We start from the raw sequence: 17,454 nt of genomic DNA, 5'->3' as shown, positions 1-17,454 counted from the left end.
TCTCTCTCTCTCTCTCTCTCTCTCTCTCTCTCTCTCACACACACACACACACACACACACACACACACACACACACACACACACCTCTCACAAACACCTACTCCACTTGAAAAGTATGCTGCTATTTCCAATTATTATTCTTTCAAAATGGTAAAAACTTGCCACAATTCCCTAATCGCAAAGATTTTTTTTTCTTTTTCTTTCTGCTCTCTGGGGAAATTCAGAATCCAATCCAAGCAGGTAAACCTCGGAAATCCACTGCCTGGAGCATCCTGGGGCTCGCTTTAGGGTGGATTAGAGAAACCTTCCCTTTTCCCGGGGCCTCTCAGAAAGGCGCTTTCCTCTTCCCTCAAGCCACCCCAGACCTTCGAGGTGACAAAACTCCCTTAGCCCTAGATTTGCTAGTGACTGGGGGCCCCGCCTGCTTGATTCCCAACCTCGTGGGGTTTCCCTTCTCAGCGCCTGAACGCCCCTCAGCGGCGGCAGAGCGTGGACCAAGACTTCGGAGTTGGGCCGCAGCCGGGGAGTCGCGTTGCCACCGCTCTGCACAGTCCCGGGAGTCGGGCTCCCTAGGGCAAGAATCCTGCCCGACAATGGACGGAGACCCTGAAAACCCGCTCAGTGTGAAGAGACAATGGGTCCGGGCCTCCGGGGGATGGAAGCCTTTAAGGAGGGCAGGTGCAGAACTTTCTCCTGGACGAGGGTCCAAGCCCCACCCCTGCCACAAGTGTTTCTACAGTCACGCTACTCTACAGTGGACTGAGGTCACTTGGATGCTACACCCAGGTTTGGGCCTGCTCCTGGACGGTGGGCCTTAAACTGAGCCAGCTCCCCTCCCCCTTCGCCAACCTCGCCCCTACTTTGCCCTGGCTGCACAAGCACCCTTTGAGGAAACCGTCAAAGCTTCTGGGCCAGCGTCCCCAGTTTCCTAGCAAAGGCTGCCTCAATCTTCTGAGCCTAATTCAAGAAACTTTCTCTCTCTCTCTCTCTCTCTCTCTCTCTCTCTCTCTCTCTCTCTCTCTCTCTCTCTCTCTCTCCCTCGCTCTCTCTGTTCCCCCAACACCCCCACCCACCCTCGCGTCTCCTTTCTCCTTAATCCCAAGGTTTTACAGGATGAACATTAAGGAAATTCGCCTCCAAATTGGGATTAGATAAATACTCTCTTGGCGGCGGGGGTGGGGGTGGGGGGAGGGAGGATGGTCGGGTCCTTGCCACTCGATACCTCCCACTTCCCCGAGAATGGAGGGGGACAGCATCAGGAACCCACAGAGACCGGCTCCCGAGCAGTGGGCCTTGGGGACCTCCCAGGCACATTCCAATGCGTACAGCCGCTCCACTTCGCCAAGCCTGACCCAGGCAAGGTTCTGCGACTGCCAAAGAACCCGCCCGGTGGAGGCCAGAGAGATCCAGCCAGAGCGTGTGCCCCGGGCCCCAGAGGGTCAACCAAGGCTCACAGCCCGGAGACCTGGACCGGGATGCCGCCAGTGCACTCCCCAGGATGGCGACGTTTTCGTGCCCGCCAAACTAGTGAGCCCTGGCTTTTCCCCGGAGCAGTGGGCAGAAGTGTATTTCGTTTCTTTCTTTTAAACTTCAGCACGGTCCCGGTAGCTCTGAGCCTGACAGTCCGCTTTAGGGTCTACTCCTGGTGAGGACCCGGGAGCCTAAGGTGTGTGCTTGCTCGGGCCAGCCAGCGCAGGGCTCTGAGCTGTTTCTTTTCTGCCTGCAGGTTTTATCTCTCTCCCTCTCATTCCCCCCTTTCCTCGCGTTCTTTTATTCTGCTTTCTCTTTCTCTCGCTTTTGTGAATGGGCCGCGGTGTCTTTGTTCTGGAGAGAAGCGCCCGTGTCGCTGACTTTTGTGAACTAGAGAAGGCTCTTGTAAAAACCTCCTTTTCTCCTCCGCAGTCCCCCGCTCACACCCCTCCTTCCCTGCCCCTTTGATTAGATGTTCCCTCATCGTTCAAAAAAAAAAATGTAATTTCGTTAGTCTGGCGGCCACTTTCTTTGAACATTAGCTCGCTTTCAGCCCCAACTTCAATTAGAAGGGGTTGATTTTGAGAGATCAACAAAAGAACCGACCAGAGCCTTATTAAAGGTCCTAAGAAGATCTCTGGGTCCTTTGAGAAGCAGTTAAGGAAACAGTGTGCCCTCCATCATATTCTGTTACCGTATTTTATTCGGACTCCAAAGAAAAGTGTCGTTTGGGGGAGGGGAGAACCACTTTGATGAGCGGCAGTCGCGGCCCCTTTTCACTCAGCGGGCTCCCCCCCCCCCCCTTCCTTCTGGTCGCCCCGAGCCCGGTCAACGATCGTTGCGGACCCCGCAGCCTGGGCATCGCGGAGCTCCCCTCTACTGTGCTCTTGGAAGCTCCCGAACTCACCCACGCACATACTGTGGCTCAAACTTTTCACCCTCCTATTGGGGTGAGAATGGCACGTTGAGGAGAAAAGACTAGGAAAGGACATACATGTGGTCCCTAGTATTCAGTAGGAGATGCCATGTAAAAGAATTGCCTGTCGGGGTTGGACCGAAAACATTTTTTCCCCCTCTCGCTTTGGAAAATCCAAACAGGTAGACGTCCTCAGCAAGTTTATTCGGTTGGGAACTGGGGTCGGCCAATACGAACAATCCGGGGAAATGGTTTCGAGAAGGCTCCTCTCCTAATATGTAGAAAAGAAAGTGAGGGGTCGGGGTATGTGGACACATTTTCTACCAAACTGTCCCTGGGAGACTAAGACATGAAAGGACAGACCAAGTGTGAAAAAGAAAGTTTTCTATCAAACCTATACGACTAAGAAATAAGGTAGGTGTGTGTGTGTGTGTGTGTGTGTGTGTGTGTGTGTGTGTGTGTGTGTGTGTGTGTGTGTAAGGAGTTCTGAGCCCCAACGGTTCCGAAGAAGCTTTTAGGAAGTGCAAACATCTTTGGTGGGCACCGGGAGTCCCTAGAGACACTGAACAGCTGGTAAGTGGCGGCGCCTCCCCTGCCGGTATCCCCCCTGGGCGCGAGAGTCCCGGGGCGCCGTGGAGCGCCCAGCGAGCCGAGAACTGGCCCCGGAGCTCCACTCAGCAGCGGGTGCAGGCAGGAGCTGCCCGCAGCGCCCTCAGGTTGGGAGGCGCGGAGAGAGGAGGCTCTGGGGCCCAGGGCACAGCGAGGAGCGCCAGGGGCCGGCGCGCCTGAGGTCCCCGGCCCGGGAAGCCTCGCGCCCACACCCCGGCTGCTAAGCCCGGCGGCGCGCGAGAGAGAAAGAACCGGTTACCCAGCACCTTTACGCCACTCCTCCGTAGCAAGGCCCGGAGAGAGAAGGGCGGGGGGCCCCAGGCGTGCCACGGGACCCCAGGCCCCCTCTGCGCCTGCGACTCCAGCGCTGCAGTCGCCCTCCTCGACTCGCTCTGAGCGGAATTTGCCAAGGGAGCTCCAGAGTTAGCGCGCGACCGGGGCGGGGCCGGCGCGCTGGGAGGGAGGGGGTGGGGGGAGGGAGGGCAGGGGCGCGCGGAGGTAACCCCGGCTCGCGCTGCCATTGCCCAGCTCCCTGTCACTCAGTCCGCTCTAGGTCCCCTATTGGCGGCCTAGCCCCGTTACGCACTTGCCTCGCGTTCACATACCCGGGGAGGGCAGTAGAAAGGTGATCAATCTTCATCAGGCTACATTTCCAATCACCTAAACACCCGAGCACGACAAGCCACGCCGACAAGGTAAATTGCTTGATTTATTTAGTTTGCCAAGTGATTATGCAGGGTTTCCCAGTCCCTACTGCCTCCATGTTGCACTGGGAGTGCAGCGGCTACCGCGAGCCACCTCCTAACTCTGTCCCCTCGAAACCAACCACCCCCCCCTACCTCCGGTCCCGGGCGATCCCAAGTCTTGGGAGGAAAAGCAAGTGGGACTTTACAAATAAAGTATTTGTGCAATAAAGTGAAACCTGGAGGAACACGCACAAAGCTCCTTGGGGGAAAAGCAGGAGAGGGGAAGAGGGAAGTTGGGGAAAGAGGAAACCCGGGGAATCCTAGACCCGCCGCCGGGGTAATACCTGTGAGGCTCTGTTTTGCAGGTTGGCTGCCCTTCGGGTCTTGGTGAGGGCGCGAGGTAGATGGTGAACAGCCCCGGCAGCGGAGGGCAGGTAAGGAGGAAGCCGGGCCGCGCGCCACCCTAGGACGGTGAAGGCTCCTCTCGCCTCCCCTTTCTCGAACCCACCACTGCTCCCCAGGTCCCGGGCAGGTGGGCGGGGCTGGGGGTAAAGGCTAGGCGCCCCTGGCTGCGCCCGAGGACCCCAAGCTGCTCAAGAGCCGGGCGTCCCCTACCCCGCCTCCTCCGAAGCCGCGGAGCTTGGGTTCAAAGTTAGATGAAAGTATTCCAAAAGTCACGCCGCACTCTTCGCAGAAGTGCGGTGGCTGGAGGCCTGTGGCCCTTCGGCCCAAGTGCCTTAACTGTTTCCCTTGTGGTCCTCTCCTCCTTCAGTGCGAGCTGGCCTCCCTCAGTCCAGGCCGCGGGTCCCCAAGGGCGGTAGCTGGGAAGGAGTTAGGATGGGGAAGCTTAAGTCCTGCCTCCTTTTCCCCTGATTTCCCTCTTGGCGAAGCCCCTCTCGGATCCCAGTCCAACCGCCGGAATCAAATAATTTCTTTTGCTGGAGAAGAGCGCCATGGCCTCGCTGTGTCTGAGCCGAGCCCCGCGCTGCCAGCTCGGGTGTGCTTGTGCTGTACAACTTGAGGCCTAGTTCCCTGCTCTCCTCCTGGTTCAGAGAGGACGGCCAGGCGCGCACGAGACCCGGGGTGCTCTGGCTCTTGAAACTCTCAGAACGCTGTGAGGTCCTGGGTTGGCCATCCTTTACCAAACCCTGGTGGGACTCGGCGTTCTCACTAGGCTTGGTGGAAAGAAGGCCTGGCCTGTGCAGGCTAAGGAGGGACAGTGACTGCCTCTGAGGCACCCCTGACCTTGGGCGGTGTTTTGAAACCGCCACTTCTACTGTGGCGCCTTTGGCGTCTTCTTGCTGTCTCACCCTGGCCTGGGCTGCATCTGCCCTGGTGGTGCGGTAGGATTCCGGTTCAGCCATCTCAGCGTCGGGGATCCAGAGAGGTCAGCTATGAAGGGGATTGTGGGATCTGGGGTAGGGAACCGCCCTGGAGATCTTTGAAGGCGTAACGTGGGCAGTGAGCCTCGGAGACCAAAGAGTAGGCACCTTGGGCCTCTGTTTTGCTCGCCCGTTTTTGTCCCTCTTTCAAAAACACTTGAAACTGAACGAAATAACCCCGTATGCTCTGTGCGGCCTGCAGTCCCGGCGCCAAATGAACATTTGCTTGAGCAAATTGCTTCCGCCGCACTTAAAAAAAAAAATAACTACACTTGGAATCTTGCACCCTCCACGGCCCCGACTCTCACCTCCACAGCTTGATCGCGCTTTAACTTTTCTTTCCTGTTGACACTCTAGGAGTGTCTTTGGCCCATGTCAAGCCCTCAGAGAGGAAGGAACGAACGATGTGGGAAAAGTTTACTTTTCCTGAGAAGCTGTGGAGGAGCTTCTCCTTGGAGGAGAAATTTCTCAGGTTGCCTGCTGTGCGGTTCCTAGCCTGCACCCCCTCCCCATTCAAGGATTATAGGGGCTGAAAGCCAAAGTGACTGCGGGTGAAGGTTTCCATGTGTCTCCTCTCTCCCTAGGCCAGGCCCCCAGAAGCAACAGCTTGAAGGACTTCTTCGCAGTAGGAGCCTGAACTGCTCCTGGCCTCAGGCCCCCTGGATCCGTCGGAGCGCCTCCACCCGGCTGTTAGCATGATGTCTTACCTCAAACAACCCCCGTACGGCATGAACGGGCTGGGCCTAGCTGGCCCTGCCATGGATCTCCTGCACCCCTCCGTGGGCTACCCTGGTGAGCAGTAGCCCTCCGCCCCTTCCTCAAGCCTCAGCAAATATGGAGGGATTCCAGCCTCTAAAGTTTGAGTCCATGCTGTCCTCAAACAGGCCCAGGGAGATGATTAGCTCACCGCAGCTGCCTGTTGCCTTGTCCCGCTACAGGCTCACAGGTTTGAGTTCAGGGCTGCTCAGGCAGCTTTAAAACTACAACCTACAACTTTTGAGCCTGTGGTGCAGCCTGGCTTCTGTTGTGGTCCCACTTGCTAGGAAGAGCACGTTTATCTACCGATGTGTTTCCCAAAGCTGCTTCCCCCCCCTCCTTTTTAATTCAAGCCTCTCCTGGCCCCCAACATTTCATGAGGAATCTGGCTGGACACTAATATAAGTAGTCAGGTTTCTTGTGTCTAGCTGCCCTGAGAAGCAGAGTTCTTTCTCCGTAGTCAGAAAGTCCTCAAGACCAGCGACATGAGCCAGCTCTTCTGGGGTGGTGGAGGAGCCAGCTGAGCCCTGGGTTTCTTTTCTAGAATCTACTTACTTACTTTATTTACTTTAACCTATTCACTTGGAAAGACTTCCTAGGTCCCGCTTCTGCCCAGCTCTCTTCTAATTCCTACCGCTCAACTAGGAAGTGTGTGGGCTTAAGGAAAAGGCTTTGTGGTTAATCTCCGAGAGGCTGGGAGGGTGCAGGCCATACTGTTTGAGACTAGGGCCTCTCTGTCCCACCTGTGGCCAGGGAAGTTTTCGTTTGCTTTCCATGGCTGGGTTCTGGGACCTCCCAGAGGACCTCCGTGTGGCCTCTAGAGCCAGTACTCGTGGTCCACCGCTGACTCCAGGCGCCCTCGCATGTCCCCGCAGCCACCCCGCGGAAACAGCGACGGGAGCGCACCACCTTCACGCGTTCACAGCTGGACGTGCTCGAGGCGCTGTTCGCAAAGACTCGATACCCAGACATCTTCATGCGCGAGGAGGTGGCTCTCAAGATCAACCTGCCAGAGTCCAGAGTCCAGGTGCGAACTCCTGGGGGCTCAAGGGTTAGGGTAGGGACGCTTGGACCAGGTCGGGGAAGATCTGGCCTGTCGGTCAGGTGTCGGGGCTCATCCGCTGACTGGACAAGGCCCTCTCCAACTCCCCCTAGTGCTGGGTAAAAGGGGCAACGTTAACAGGAGTGGCTTGGAGCCCGGTATCTAACCCTTGTCACCAGGGAGCCTTCAATATTGAAAGTCGGTTTTTTTTTTTTTTGTTTGGGGGAGGCCAGCCATGTTCCCCGGATGTAACTTCCTCTGAAGGTTCAATAATGGTCCTGCTTCTTTAGCTACCACAGAACTTGGCAATTGCCTACTGAGGCCTTAGCTCTGCTTCCGCCTTTGTCTTTTGCACCCTTGCCCTACGTCCCGGGGATTCTAAAAGTGCAAGATGGAACTTGGCTGCAACCTAGTGCTTTCTGCCTGGGAGTGCGCTCCGCGGGTGCAGTCGATCTGGTTAGGAATTCTCTGCAGCCTCGTGGACGCCGAGTACAAAATCCAGATGCTGGCTTTACCCTTTCTGAGATGAAACTGTTCAAACAAAACTAGAGTTCTGAGTTTGTCTAGCTCTTCCTCGAGGGTCTTTTGTCTCGCCTCCCCCCCCCCCCACCGAAGGCTCGAGAAGGGACTGTGAATTCAGTGCTCTGTACCCGGGCCCCTTCCAAAAGAAGTGGGAATTTATGACTTACCAATCCATTTGGTACCTCACCTGGAGCCAAACGGCCCAAAGAAATCACACCCAAGCTTCCTTCTCAAGAAACCCCAGAACTGGAGTACTGCTTCCGTTCAGCCTCCAGCCTTGCTTCTGTTCCCACCCAAATATTTGCCCTGCCCAACTCCAGTCTCCAGGAGCGACTCGGTGAAACCCCTCGGGCCCCAGGCTTGGTGACTGCCCTACACTCCGATGCTCTGTACCACTCCGCTGTTTCCTGAGCTCTGTTCATGGAAAACAGGGCCTCCAAACTAAAACGGGGCTGCGGGGAAGCACCCAACAGCAACAGCTTAGAGATGGCTGAACTTCTGGCTGGACAGACGCAAACGTTCCGCCCTCGGGCAGAGTTGCGCTGGGCTTGGGGAGGTGCGCATCCCTCCTGAGGAGGAGGCTGACTGGGGGCTTTGCGCAGAAAGATGGGGGAGGGAGCCAGAGCTGGGGACCTAGCACGTGCGGGGGAGGGGACAGGGTCTGGCAGAGCCGGAGACTGTGGACTGGGAGGGGTGGAGGCTGGGATTGAGAGGTCCCCGAGATCCTGGGCGGGGTGTGAGCCCGAGGGGCGGAGGAGCAGTGAGCGCCACTACCCAGCCCCCTGATATCCTCTCTCTTCACTCCCCTGCTCACTGCAGGTTTGGTTCAAGAACCGCCGCGCCAAGTGCCGCCAGCAGCAGCAGAGCGGGAACGGAACGAAAAGCCGGCCGGTCAAGAAAAAGTCGTCTCCAGTGCGCGAGAGCTCGGGCTCAGAGAGCAGTGGCCAGTTCACGCCGCCCGCGGTATCTAGCTCTGCCTCTTCGTCCAGTTCAGCGTCCAGTGCCTCCGCCAACCCCGCGGCTGCTGCGGCCGCGGGCCTGAGTGGGAACCCAGTGGCAGCCGCGTCCTCTCTGAGTACGCCTACTGCTTCGTCCATCTGGAGCCCGGCCTCCATCTCTCCCGGCTCAGCGCCGGCATCTGTATCAGTGCCAGAGCCCCTGGGCGCGCCGAGCAACGCGTCGTGTATGCAGCGCTCCGTAGCTGCAGGTGCTGCCACCGCTGCGGCCTCCTACCCCATGTCCTATGGCCAGGGCGGAAGCTACGGCCAGGGCTACCCCACGCCCTCCTCTTCTTACTTTGGCGGTGTAGACTGCAGCTCTTACCTAGCGCCCATGCACTCTCATCACCACCCGCACCAGCTTAGCCCCATGGCACCCTCCTCCATGGCTGGCCACCACCACCACCACCCACACGCACACCACCCATTGAGCCAATCTTCGGGCCACCACCACCACCACCACCACCATCACCACCACCAAGGTTATGGAGGCTCTGGGCTCGCCTTCAACTCTGCCGACTGCTTGGATTACAAGGAGCCTGCCGCTGCCGCTGCTTCCTCTGCCTGGAAACTCAACTTCAACTCTCCCGACTGTCTGGACTATAAGGACCAAGCCTCGTGGCGGTTCCAAGTCTTGTGAGTCCCAGGAGTGAGAGGAAGTGGAGAAGAAACGCAACTACCTGCGCCCTCCGTGGTCCCCACCCTGTTGCTGCTGCTGCACCGCTCGCCTTTGCCTTGGCTTTTCCAAAACTGAGTTTTCATTCCCCCAGAAGATGTTCATTGCTTGCACTGCCGCTCCCAGTGAAGGGTGCAGACCCTTCTCTCCCCCCCCCCTTGGAGGCGGGGCCCGGTGCTTCTACTTGGCCCTCAGTTTCTTCACGGGATAGCGGTATGCTCTCCCTCTCAATTCCTGCGTCACCCTTCACGTCTTTCTGGACAGCTTTTATGCACCTGCAGCCTTCTGAGGCTCTTCGCTCTGACCCTCTCTGTTTTGAGCTCAACAGTTTTATTTATTATTTCTGGACACTGAAGTATATCTACCGTTTGGAGTGCGCTCATATACACTCCTCCAGATCAAACCCACCACTGTTTCTCTTAGCAGACTGTCGCTCCTTCAGCTGCCCTTGACCCCCAGTCTCCCCCCCACCCCCCCGTCTTCAGGCCAGAGCTTCCAGCATTTCCACCTCCCCAGTGGTGAGCGCTGGGCCAGGCCTGCGGGAGGAGGGCGCCCCAGCCTCCTTTCCTGCGCTGCGCTGGACTAATTCAAGCTTCCGCCTCGGCGGGAATGCTGTACATAGTTGGGTCCGTTCCAGGGACCACTTAAAGTTTTTAGTTGCTGTTGGTTGAACTGAGCATCTCTCTTGTTTTAGCGTCCAAGAAACAGAACTTTAAAATATATACATCACATATATATACACACACATATATATATAACAAAAGCAAAAAATATTTCCCCTTTGTTCCCATCCTCTCTTTATCAAATGACGGCGGTTCTTATTTTTCAGTTGTTACAAAGCTGTTCTGCCCTCTTCACACCTCCCTTTGTGTATTTATTAAAGAAACCCGCTTGGTTCCAGGAAGCTGGGCGCTGGAGGATCGGAAGTGAAGGAAAACAGCTAAGTCAGGGTACAGGGACAGGGGCCTAGGCTAGGCAGGGCACAGGACTGACCCTTCGCCGGTCTAAGCACAGTATCAAAGCTTTCGGCTTAGAAACAAACAAAAGAAGTGAAATTACGGCATGTGGAAAGCAAACCGAGCGGAGTCCCAGGTCCAATTTCCTCTGTGAGTGTCTCTCTCTCTCTTTAAAACACCTGTCTGTTTCAGTGAGTTTTTAGTGAACCTTCTTTCTCCGAAAGCTGCGGAGAGTGCCTGTGTATCTATCAGTTTTGGTTTTGGCCGCTTGGTCCAGTAGGTGGGAAAGTAATTTGTAAATTTGATTTGTCCGATGTGAAGATCACAAATTACTTGTTGGGATGTGAGGCAGTCCGTCTCCTCTTCCTCTTTATCGACATTATTTCCCAAAAATAAAAGCAAATTAATGAATGGCTTGTCAGCGTTGCTCTCCTAATTCCAGCTTCGGGTCTCGGTCTCAGGGGATTAAAAGGGAAGGCGACTGTTAATAAGCCGCGTGTTAATGACCTGCACGAAGCTGGAGGCTGAAGCATAAGGCGAGGCAGTCTTGGCAAGAGGAGTCCCCCAAAACGTTCTTTTAGGGAGCCCCCCATACTTTCCTTGGCCTGGCTTCTCCCTCTCCTAAGGTTTTGACCCCGCAACCTTTTTGCCATCAAGGACAGAGACAGGTGTCAGGACTCTATTCCAGAAACAGCTCCTTTCTCTTCAGAGGCAGGAGCCTGGCACTGATTTCTTCACTCTAATTGCCTGTACCAGAGAGAAGGAGGGGGGAGGGGAAGAGGGTTGGGAGGCGGGAAAGCATACCGCTGTACTGCTCTCTGAGCTGAGCCAAAAAGGAAAACAAAACGACGGAGGGGGGGGGGGTGGAGAATCTTGTGTCCTGCCGGTTGGCAGCAGAGAAGCTTCCCCGGGTGGCTTTACTGGTGGCTGTGGGATCCTAGATGGCAACCACGTGCTAGGAGTCTTTCTAAAGCATCAGTTCGCCCCAGGAATGTCCCAGTTATTAAACTATCTCTCGTAAAGTTTCATTAAAATATATGAACACAAACTGACCAATGCTAGTTTTATTCCTTTAGAGGAGGAAGATGCCCGGCCTGCAGTGTGGAATGGAGGGCAGTTTCCCTTCCGTCTAGGGGGACAGACCGAAAAGGCTTGTAGGTGGTACCCTTCCCAGCACAGCCTCCGGGCCGGGACTCGGGAGACTAAAAACGTGAGGATAAAATGTATTAATAACGTCGGCTGCCCGAGGAAACCTGGGGCCTAGAACTTTACAGACGGTTCCACCTGACAGCTCCTGAGTGCAAGGCCAAGAAGGCGCGCGCCGCCGTGTCCACGGGCCGGAGGAAATAAGGAGACAACGAAAAGTTGCCTGCGGAGTCGGCGGCGGCCCCGACTCCTTCCGTTCCGGGAGCCCCGCGCGAGGCCGGGGGTGGGGGGTGGGAGTAGGGGGATTGGGGAGTCACGGTCCGTGGGGGGTGGCTGCAGGAAGGAAGGAAGGCCTTCCCCGCCGCGGCCTGCGACCCTGGGCCCAGGGCGGAGGGCGAGCTGCCCAGCGGCCCCCCGAAGGCCGCTCCGTGGCGTGTGCGCCGTGGCCCCTGGCCGGCGGGCCCTGCGCGTTCGCGGGAAGCGGGGCTGGAGGCCGCCCTGGCCGCCCCACACGTCCCGTCTCCGGGGGCCGAGTAGCCGCCGCTTCCAGACGGTTCAGAGGACCCCGGGGTGGGGGTGGGGGTGTCACTACACCAAGGTGACCCGGCCTAACGCGCCCCCCCAACCCCCAACCCCCAACCCCCAACCCCCGGCTCGGACGACCGCATGGCCTCTGGAGCAAGGTACTCAAAGCCCCGCGGGCCTCGGTTTCCTGGCAGCTGTCAGTCGGCCAGGCTGGCCCGGGCGGTTCGCGAACTTTCCTCTCAGGGCCGAGGTGGGTGGGAGCGTCGGTGGCGCCGAAGGCCTCGGCTCCCCCGCGCCCTGCAGCACGAGGCTTCGAGGAGGAGCAGGCACGTGCTTCCCCCCCCCCCCCAGGGCCTGGGGCGGAAGCCGGGGTGGAGGTGGGGAGCTGGGGCGGGGGGGGGGGGAACAGGAGGCGACCGAGGTGGCGGGGGAAGGCCGGAGAGAAGACGGGCTCCGGGGACTCGGGGTGCAGGGCCGAGGGCGCGCACCGGTGCCTGGTCCTGGACGGCGTGGACGCGCACGGGCCCTCTGGGGTGGCGGCGGGCCCCAGCCACCTGTGCGCCCGGCCTGGGATTTGGGGAGCGTCCTTGGGTCACCCCTCTCTCTGGATGCCGGAAGCGAGTCCGGGGCTGGAGCGCGGAGACGCGAGCTAGAGAACCCCTCCGGACACCGAGCGGCAGTGACAGGTCAAGGAAGCTCAACGAAATCTCCTTGCGCTCTGGGCGCAGCCCTGAGTCTGTCCCTCGCTCCATCTGGGGCGGCCGGGCCTGCCCTTGGGTGAGCGCCAGTGAGGGGCTTGGGGTGAGAGGTGAGCCACCTCACGGGTGTTTTAGGTCCAACACTTTCCCCCAGAGCATTGTGTTAATTTGTTGGAGCGCTTTTCTGGCTTTGATACTGGCTACTGAGGTATCAAACACGGTTTTTCTAACTTGTAAATGTGTGTGTTGTGTTGTGTTATTTGTTTGTTTTTGAGGAAAGTTTTAAGGCTACAGCGGTGGGGGCGGGGGGGAGCGAGAATCTGACCGAGAGAATAAAACAGTGAAAAATCTTAACAAGTGTCAGCAGATTCACACCTGCTATAGTCCAGAGACCAAAACTGAACCAAACCAAAACACCAAATTTTTGTTTTAAAAGAAAATTATCACACACACACACACCCCATGCAACTTGTGGAAAATGGCAGTCTCCATGGGTATTGTGATTTTGTTTTCATTTTTAAAAATAAGAGATAAGTTCCTTACTGGAAGAATGAATTATAATGTAAATAATGTCAAAGAAGTTTAATGACCAGGTTGTGTTTAAAGGTGAAATAAGCCACATCTGATATATAACTGTAACTAATACATACGTTATTAGTAAAGAGAGTCTGCGTGATTACTATTCAAGACCAGAAAATTACTTTGCTTTTGATGTAGAATTAATTTAAGAATAGCAATAAGATATCTTTATAAAGTTCCCCTAATTATCGGGGTGTGGTGACACAAACCTGTAATCCCAGCTCTCACGAGCAGGAGGACACAGGAGCATCAGGAGCTCTGGGCCAACCTCACCTACATAGTAAATTAAAAACCTGCCTGGGCTACAGGAGACCCTACCTCAAAAAGCAAAAACAAGCAAATGCCCATTGCCCTCCAAAAGAAAGGAAGACTTAAACACAGAAAACTCACAGATGATTCTGTGTTTTCCACACGTTGCCTCCCTCCTTCATAGATTTCAGGATCATGTATGAAAATCAGTCACTTAAAAGTATTGCATAATAATGAATTTTTTTGCTTAGCAACAGGAAGTTGTCCCAGTTATCTTAAAAGAAATAACATGTTTAGATAAATGTTTGGGGAGTGTCTAAAGTATACTTTTTGAAAGTCTGAGGTCCTCTGCCTGTTTTTAATAGATGGTTCTTAAGAAAGCAATTGTGCCTTTTAATCATTATGTTGATATGGACTGGTATCTGGAAAGTGTGTGTGTGTGTGTGTGTGTGTGTGTGTGTGTGTGTGTGTGTGTACATTCCATTTTGAGTCAGTGTTTTCTTTAATTGAGTTTTAAAACTGAATTAGAATTTTCTTTAAACACAGTAGGGCAGTCCTTCAGCAGCCCTAAGGAGCAGAACACTGGCCAGAAGACCTCCAGTCATTTCAGTGGAATGGCAGTTACACAGGACAGCCTGTATTGCGTTTAAATACATCTACTTTTGTTTCTTAGAGAGAGAGAGAGAGAGAAAATAAGTGTATATTGCTCTGGAAGCTGAGTTAAATGCTGCTGTAATATTCAAAGCTGCACGCCTGTGTTTCTAGACCCTTCTTGATAGCAGGAACACTCTGAACATTGTTAGAAATGTTTCGACAAGCCTTATAGTTCAAGTAGGATTTGGGCTCAACATAGAAACACTGAAAATGTATTGTTTCTAAAGAATTGTACCTCTTTTTTGGTGGCCAACATCAAATAGGCAAAAATGCATTGCATTCCCAGGTCACAAATATCTTTTTTAAAAAGGTTAATCTTTGTTGAACTTCTTATGGAAACTATTTGGAATTTTTAGAAATTCATTTAAAGTAGATTGTAAAATTATGATGTAAGGAACTTGAGTCCAAATTTTTGGAGGGATTGAAGTGGAATATAAATAAATCATAACTAATTTTGATACTTGGGGGTAAAAACTAAAATGTAAGAGTAAACGGTCTCTGATTCAACAGCGTGGTGTCTAAAGAGCTTATAAAATATTTTTAGTGTACAAATATTCTTATGTGTGTTTAAAGCTCTGAATGCTTTTAAGATACACCATCATCTGTCACAGCTATTTCAAATAGGGATCGTATTTTCTTTTTAAATTTTATTTTAAATTTTTCCTGTGAAATATACATATGAAAGAAATTATAAAGCAGATTTTTTACACTCTAAAAAATAATGAAATATACATGGTGTTACAAGTTTTTAACAAATGCTTTGAAAAGTAGGCTTACAGTTGGTTACAATGTCAGCATTTAAACTTGATGTTAAATGAAAATGCATCTGTGTTTTAGGTATTTTGTTAAATCCATTAGTAACTGGCTATCTTTTAAGGGAGATAAATATTTTAAAGAGATATAAAAATTCTACAGGCCTTTGTAAATTCATAGGCTCTTGATGGCACTTTGGTTGAGTCCCTAGTGAAAGGGCACCAAGAGAAGAAGAGAAGATGCTGCTCCCCCAGACTTTATATTTGGTGCCATTCAGTGATAGCTTTGGATCTTGATTTCAGTGCTGGTGAATCCACATTCCTGGCCTAAGGCTTTGGTTTTGAGTCTATATACTTCTGCATCCTCAGAAGAGACCAGTGGCTGCTAGAACTTAGCGTGTTAACGCTGTGATCTCTCCTTCCTCCATCACTTCACATCAAAGATTTTTTTTTTAAAACAACTGGGGAAGAGAAGGGGAAGTTACCTTGGTGGTAAATGCCTATAATCCCAGCACTCAAGAGACTGAAACTAGAGGATTTTCTGTGAGTCTGAGGCCAGCCTGGGCTACATAGCATGACCCTGAATCTGAGTTTGGGAGGGGCGTGGCCGGATTGGGGACAAGCAAAGAAGATCTTTATTTAATTCTTAGATGTTTAAGGCTGAGGGAGCCTTTCATATGATTCTTTTTATTTTTATACATCTCAGGCTGTTTTCTTGATACTTTAAATAAAGGGCTGGAAGTGTAGCTAAGTGGCAAATATCTCTAAAGCCCCACGTTCCTCTGGAGCACTGGGAGAAAAACAATATCTAAAAGCTTGTATTTGCCTGCAGGCAATGGTCTTTTCAGTGAGCAGAGGGAACCGAGCCTCCCAGCTTTGTCACACACACTACTATTCACATATATTGCTTGTTTACTCTGTTAAAACTTGAGAGGCGGTGAGAGGTGAGACTCAGAGTAACTTGTCTACTTATTTGAGGTTACGTGGTGGTGTGTGACCAGCAGGGCTTGGTGCTCAGTATCAGAGCCCGTATTCTTTGCTCTAGGAGCTGCCATTTTATTTTGTAGTTTTGCAGCAAACCTACCATTGGAAGGTACATTATATAATTTGAGAATCAGATTACCAAATTAATCTGAACTGTTTACTATGCCAGTTTTGTCAAGTGGACACCAATGGGAGTCACCTGTGCAGAGGGGACTTCGTCTGAGGCATTGCCCCCATGAGGTTAGACTCTGGGCAGGGCTGAGAGACATTTTTAAAATTTATGTAGAAGGGCTCAGCCCACTCTGGCAATCCTATAAAAGCAGAAGAGCAAGCTGGACCGAGCGACCCAGTAAGCAGCATCCCCGCTTTGCTTCCTGCCTATGGATTCCTGCCCTGAAGCCCTCCTGCCTTGGCTTCTCCTCATGGTCAGCTGTGACCTGGAGGCCAGGAGGACATTTGTTTCCTCCCAGCTGGCCTTTGGTCTATAAAAAGCAAACTAGAAAACTAGAAAGATTGTGGTTTGTTTTTTTTTCCTGTGCTGGAGGTTAACCTAAGGCCTTAAGCAGGCTGGGTAAGTGTCTACCACTGAACAGATACCTACAGCCCCAATCTGTAAAGTTTGGGTTTGGGCAATTGAAATTATTGTGTGGGAAGTTCTTAATGTTTTTTTTTTAATTTCTGGGTATCACTTATTTTTCATTTTAATTGTTTTCAGAGAGCTAGAAATGAAGTATTAAGTGGGGAGACTAGGGTGATGGTAGGTTCCCTCATATTTCCTCCTGTAATTCCTTACTAATTTTATTGTCTAAGTCATTTAAAAATTCCTTACTGGTTGGTTCATGTTTATGAATATGTTTTCTGTTCTTTATTGAGACTTTTTTTTTCACTCTTTATGATAGTGCTTTGCTGCAATTACAGGACTTCTAATCCAGAGAAGCTTGTGTAAACCAGATAGGAAACTCAGAACTACTTAATGGCCCTGTATACTAGGCTTAATATGCTTGTAAAGAAAAATTCAGCAGCTTGATCTAACTGAACAACTTGTCAAGTTCTTTTCGAGTTTTGAGGCTTGTGGCTTATTTGTTTTTGCTGTTTTGTCTTTATCTCAAACATTGGCAAATTCTTGTCTTTTTAGATGAATTTCATTTTGCAAAGCTAAGTCTGAAATTTTAAGATGTTTTAACCAGTTAGTAACAGAGACCATGTCCCTTCTTGACAAGCAAACAGCAGAGGTCTTAGAGGATAATTTTTCTTCTTCAGTTTTTTTTTAAACCTCAGGATTCTATTCTTGCTACTAAATTCCTCAATCTTTATTTTATATATGTTTAAAACCAAAAATAAGAAAGTTGTTCTTAGCTTCTGTTTGGAGAGTAAAACAGCCAAACTCTTGCTTTCCCTTTCATTTTCTCAATTGAGTCACACATTTCAGCAGATACTCAGGCACTACCTGATCACTTCCGAATATATTATATTTGAACTTTTGTTTTTTAATCTAATTTTTGGTTTTTCAAGACCAGGTTTCTCTGTATAGTTTTGGCTGTCCTGGAACATATGCTATAGACCAGGCTGGCCTTGAACTCTCAGAGATCTGCCTGCCTCTGCCTCCCAAGTACTGAGATTAAAGGCGTGCGCCACCACTACCCAGCTGAAAAATTTAAATTAGAAGCTAAGTTTTGTTTTGTTGGACCTGCTTCCCCAGTCTTCTTCATTTTCTCTCTTCATCTGTAAAGTCAAGAAAAAAAAAAGTCATCTGTAAAATCACTATTGCATCTCATAAAATATAAGAGCTTTTTCAAAAATTGGACCATTAAAATGTTAGTATACATTTATTTAAAAGCTCATACAGTTTATGTG

At 52.1% G+C, this 17,454-nt stretch overlaps 1 protein-coding gene across 2 annotated transcripts; it reads left to right on the top strand.

The window, feature by feature from the left end:
- Positions 1-3,492: 3,492 nt before the first annotated feature.
- On the top strand, positions 3,493-10,424 carry OTX1 (orthodenticle homeobox 1). Of its 2 annotated transcripts, XM_084798355.1 has the most exons (5): positions 3,493-3,690; positions 4,047-4,115; positions 5,648-5,855; positions 6,695-6,846; positions 8,203-10,424. In XM_084798355.1, exons 3-5 carry the CDS (start codon positions 5,759-5,761, stop codon positions 9,019-9,021), a joined length of 1,068 nt encoding a protein of 355 aa, XP_084654481.1. In that variant the 5' UTR covers positions 3,493-3,690; positions 4,047-4,115; positions 5,648-5,758; the 3' UTR covers positions 9,022-10,424. The 2 variants fall into 2 exon arrangements, with proteins under 2 accessions (XP_084654481.1, XP_084654482.1); XM_084798356.1 differs by lacking the exon at positions 4,047-4,115.
- The last annotated feature ends 7,030 nt before the right edge of the window (positions 10,425-17,454 follow it).

The sequence above is a fragment of the Acomys minous genome, assembly GCF_964271855.1.
Source record: "Acomys minous genome assembly, chromosome: 10".
Lineage (NCBI taxonomy): Eukaryota > Metazoa > Chordata > Mammalia > Rodentia > Muridae > Acomys > Acomys minous.
Note: the sequence above shows the minus strand (reverse complement) of the source record. Positions and strands in the feature narration are given on the sequence as shown.

What these genes read in the sequence shown, in the direction of transcription:
- OTX1 (XM_084798356.1), top strand. Translation starts at nt 5,759, where the DNA reads ATGATGTCTTACCTCAAACAACCCCCGTACGGCATGAACGGGCTGGGC. An exon ending in CCCCTCCGTGGGCTACCCTG is followed by an intron (nt 5,856 to 6,694) that starts GTGAGCAGTAGC and finishes ATGTCCCCGCAG; the next exon opens with CCACCCCGCGGAAACAGCGA. An exon ending in TGCCAGAGTCCAGAGTCCAG is followed by an intron (nt 6,847 to 8,202) that starts GTGCGAACTCCT and finishes TGCTCACTGCAG; the next exon opens with GTTTGGTTCAAGAACCGCCG.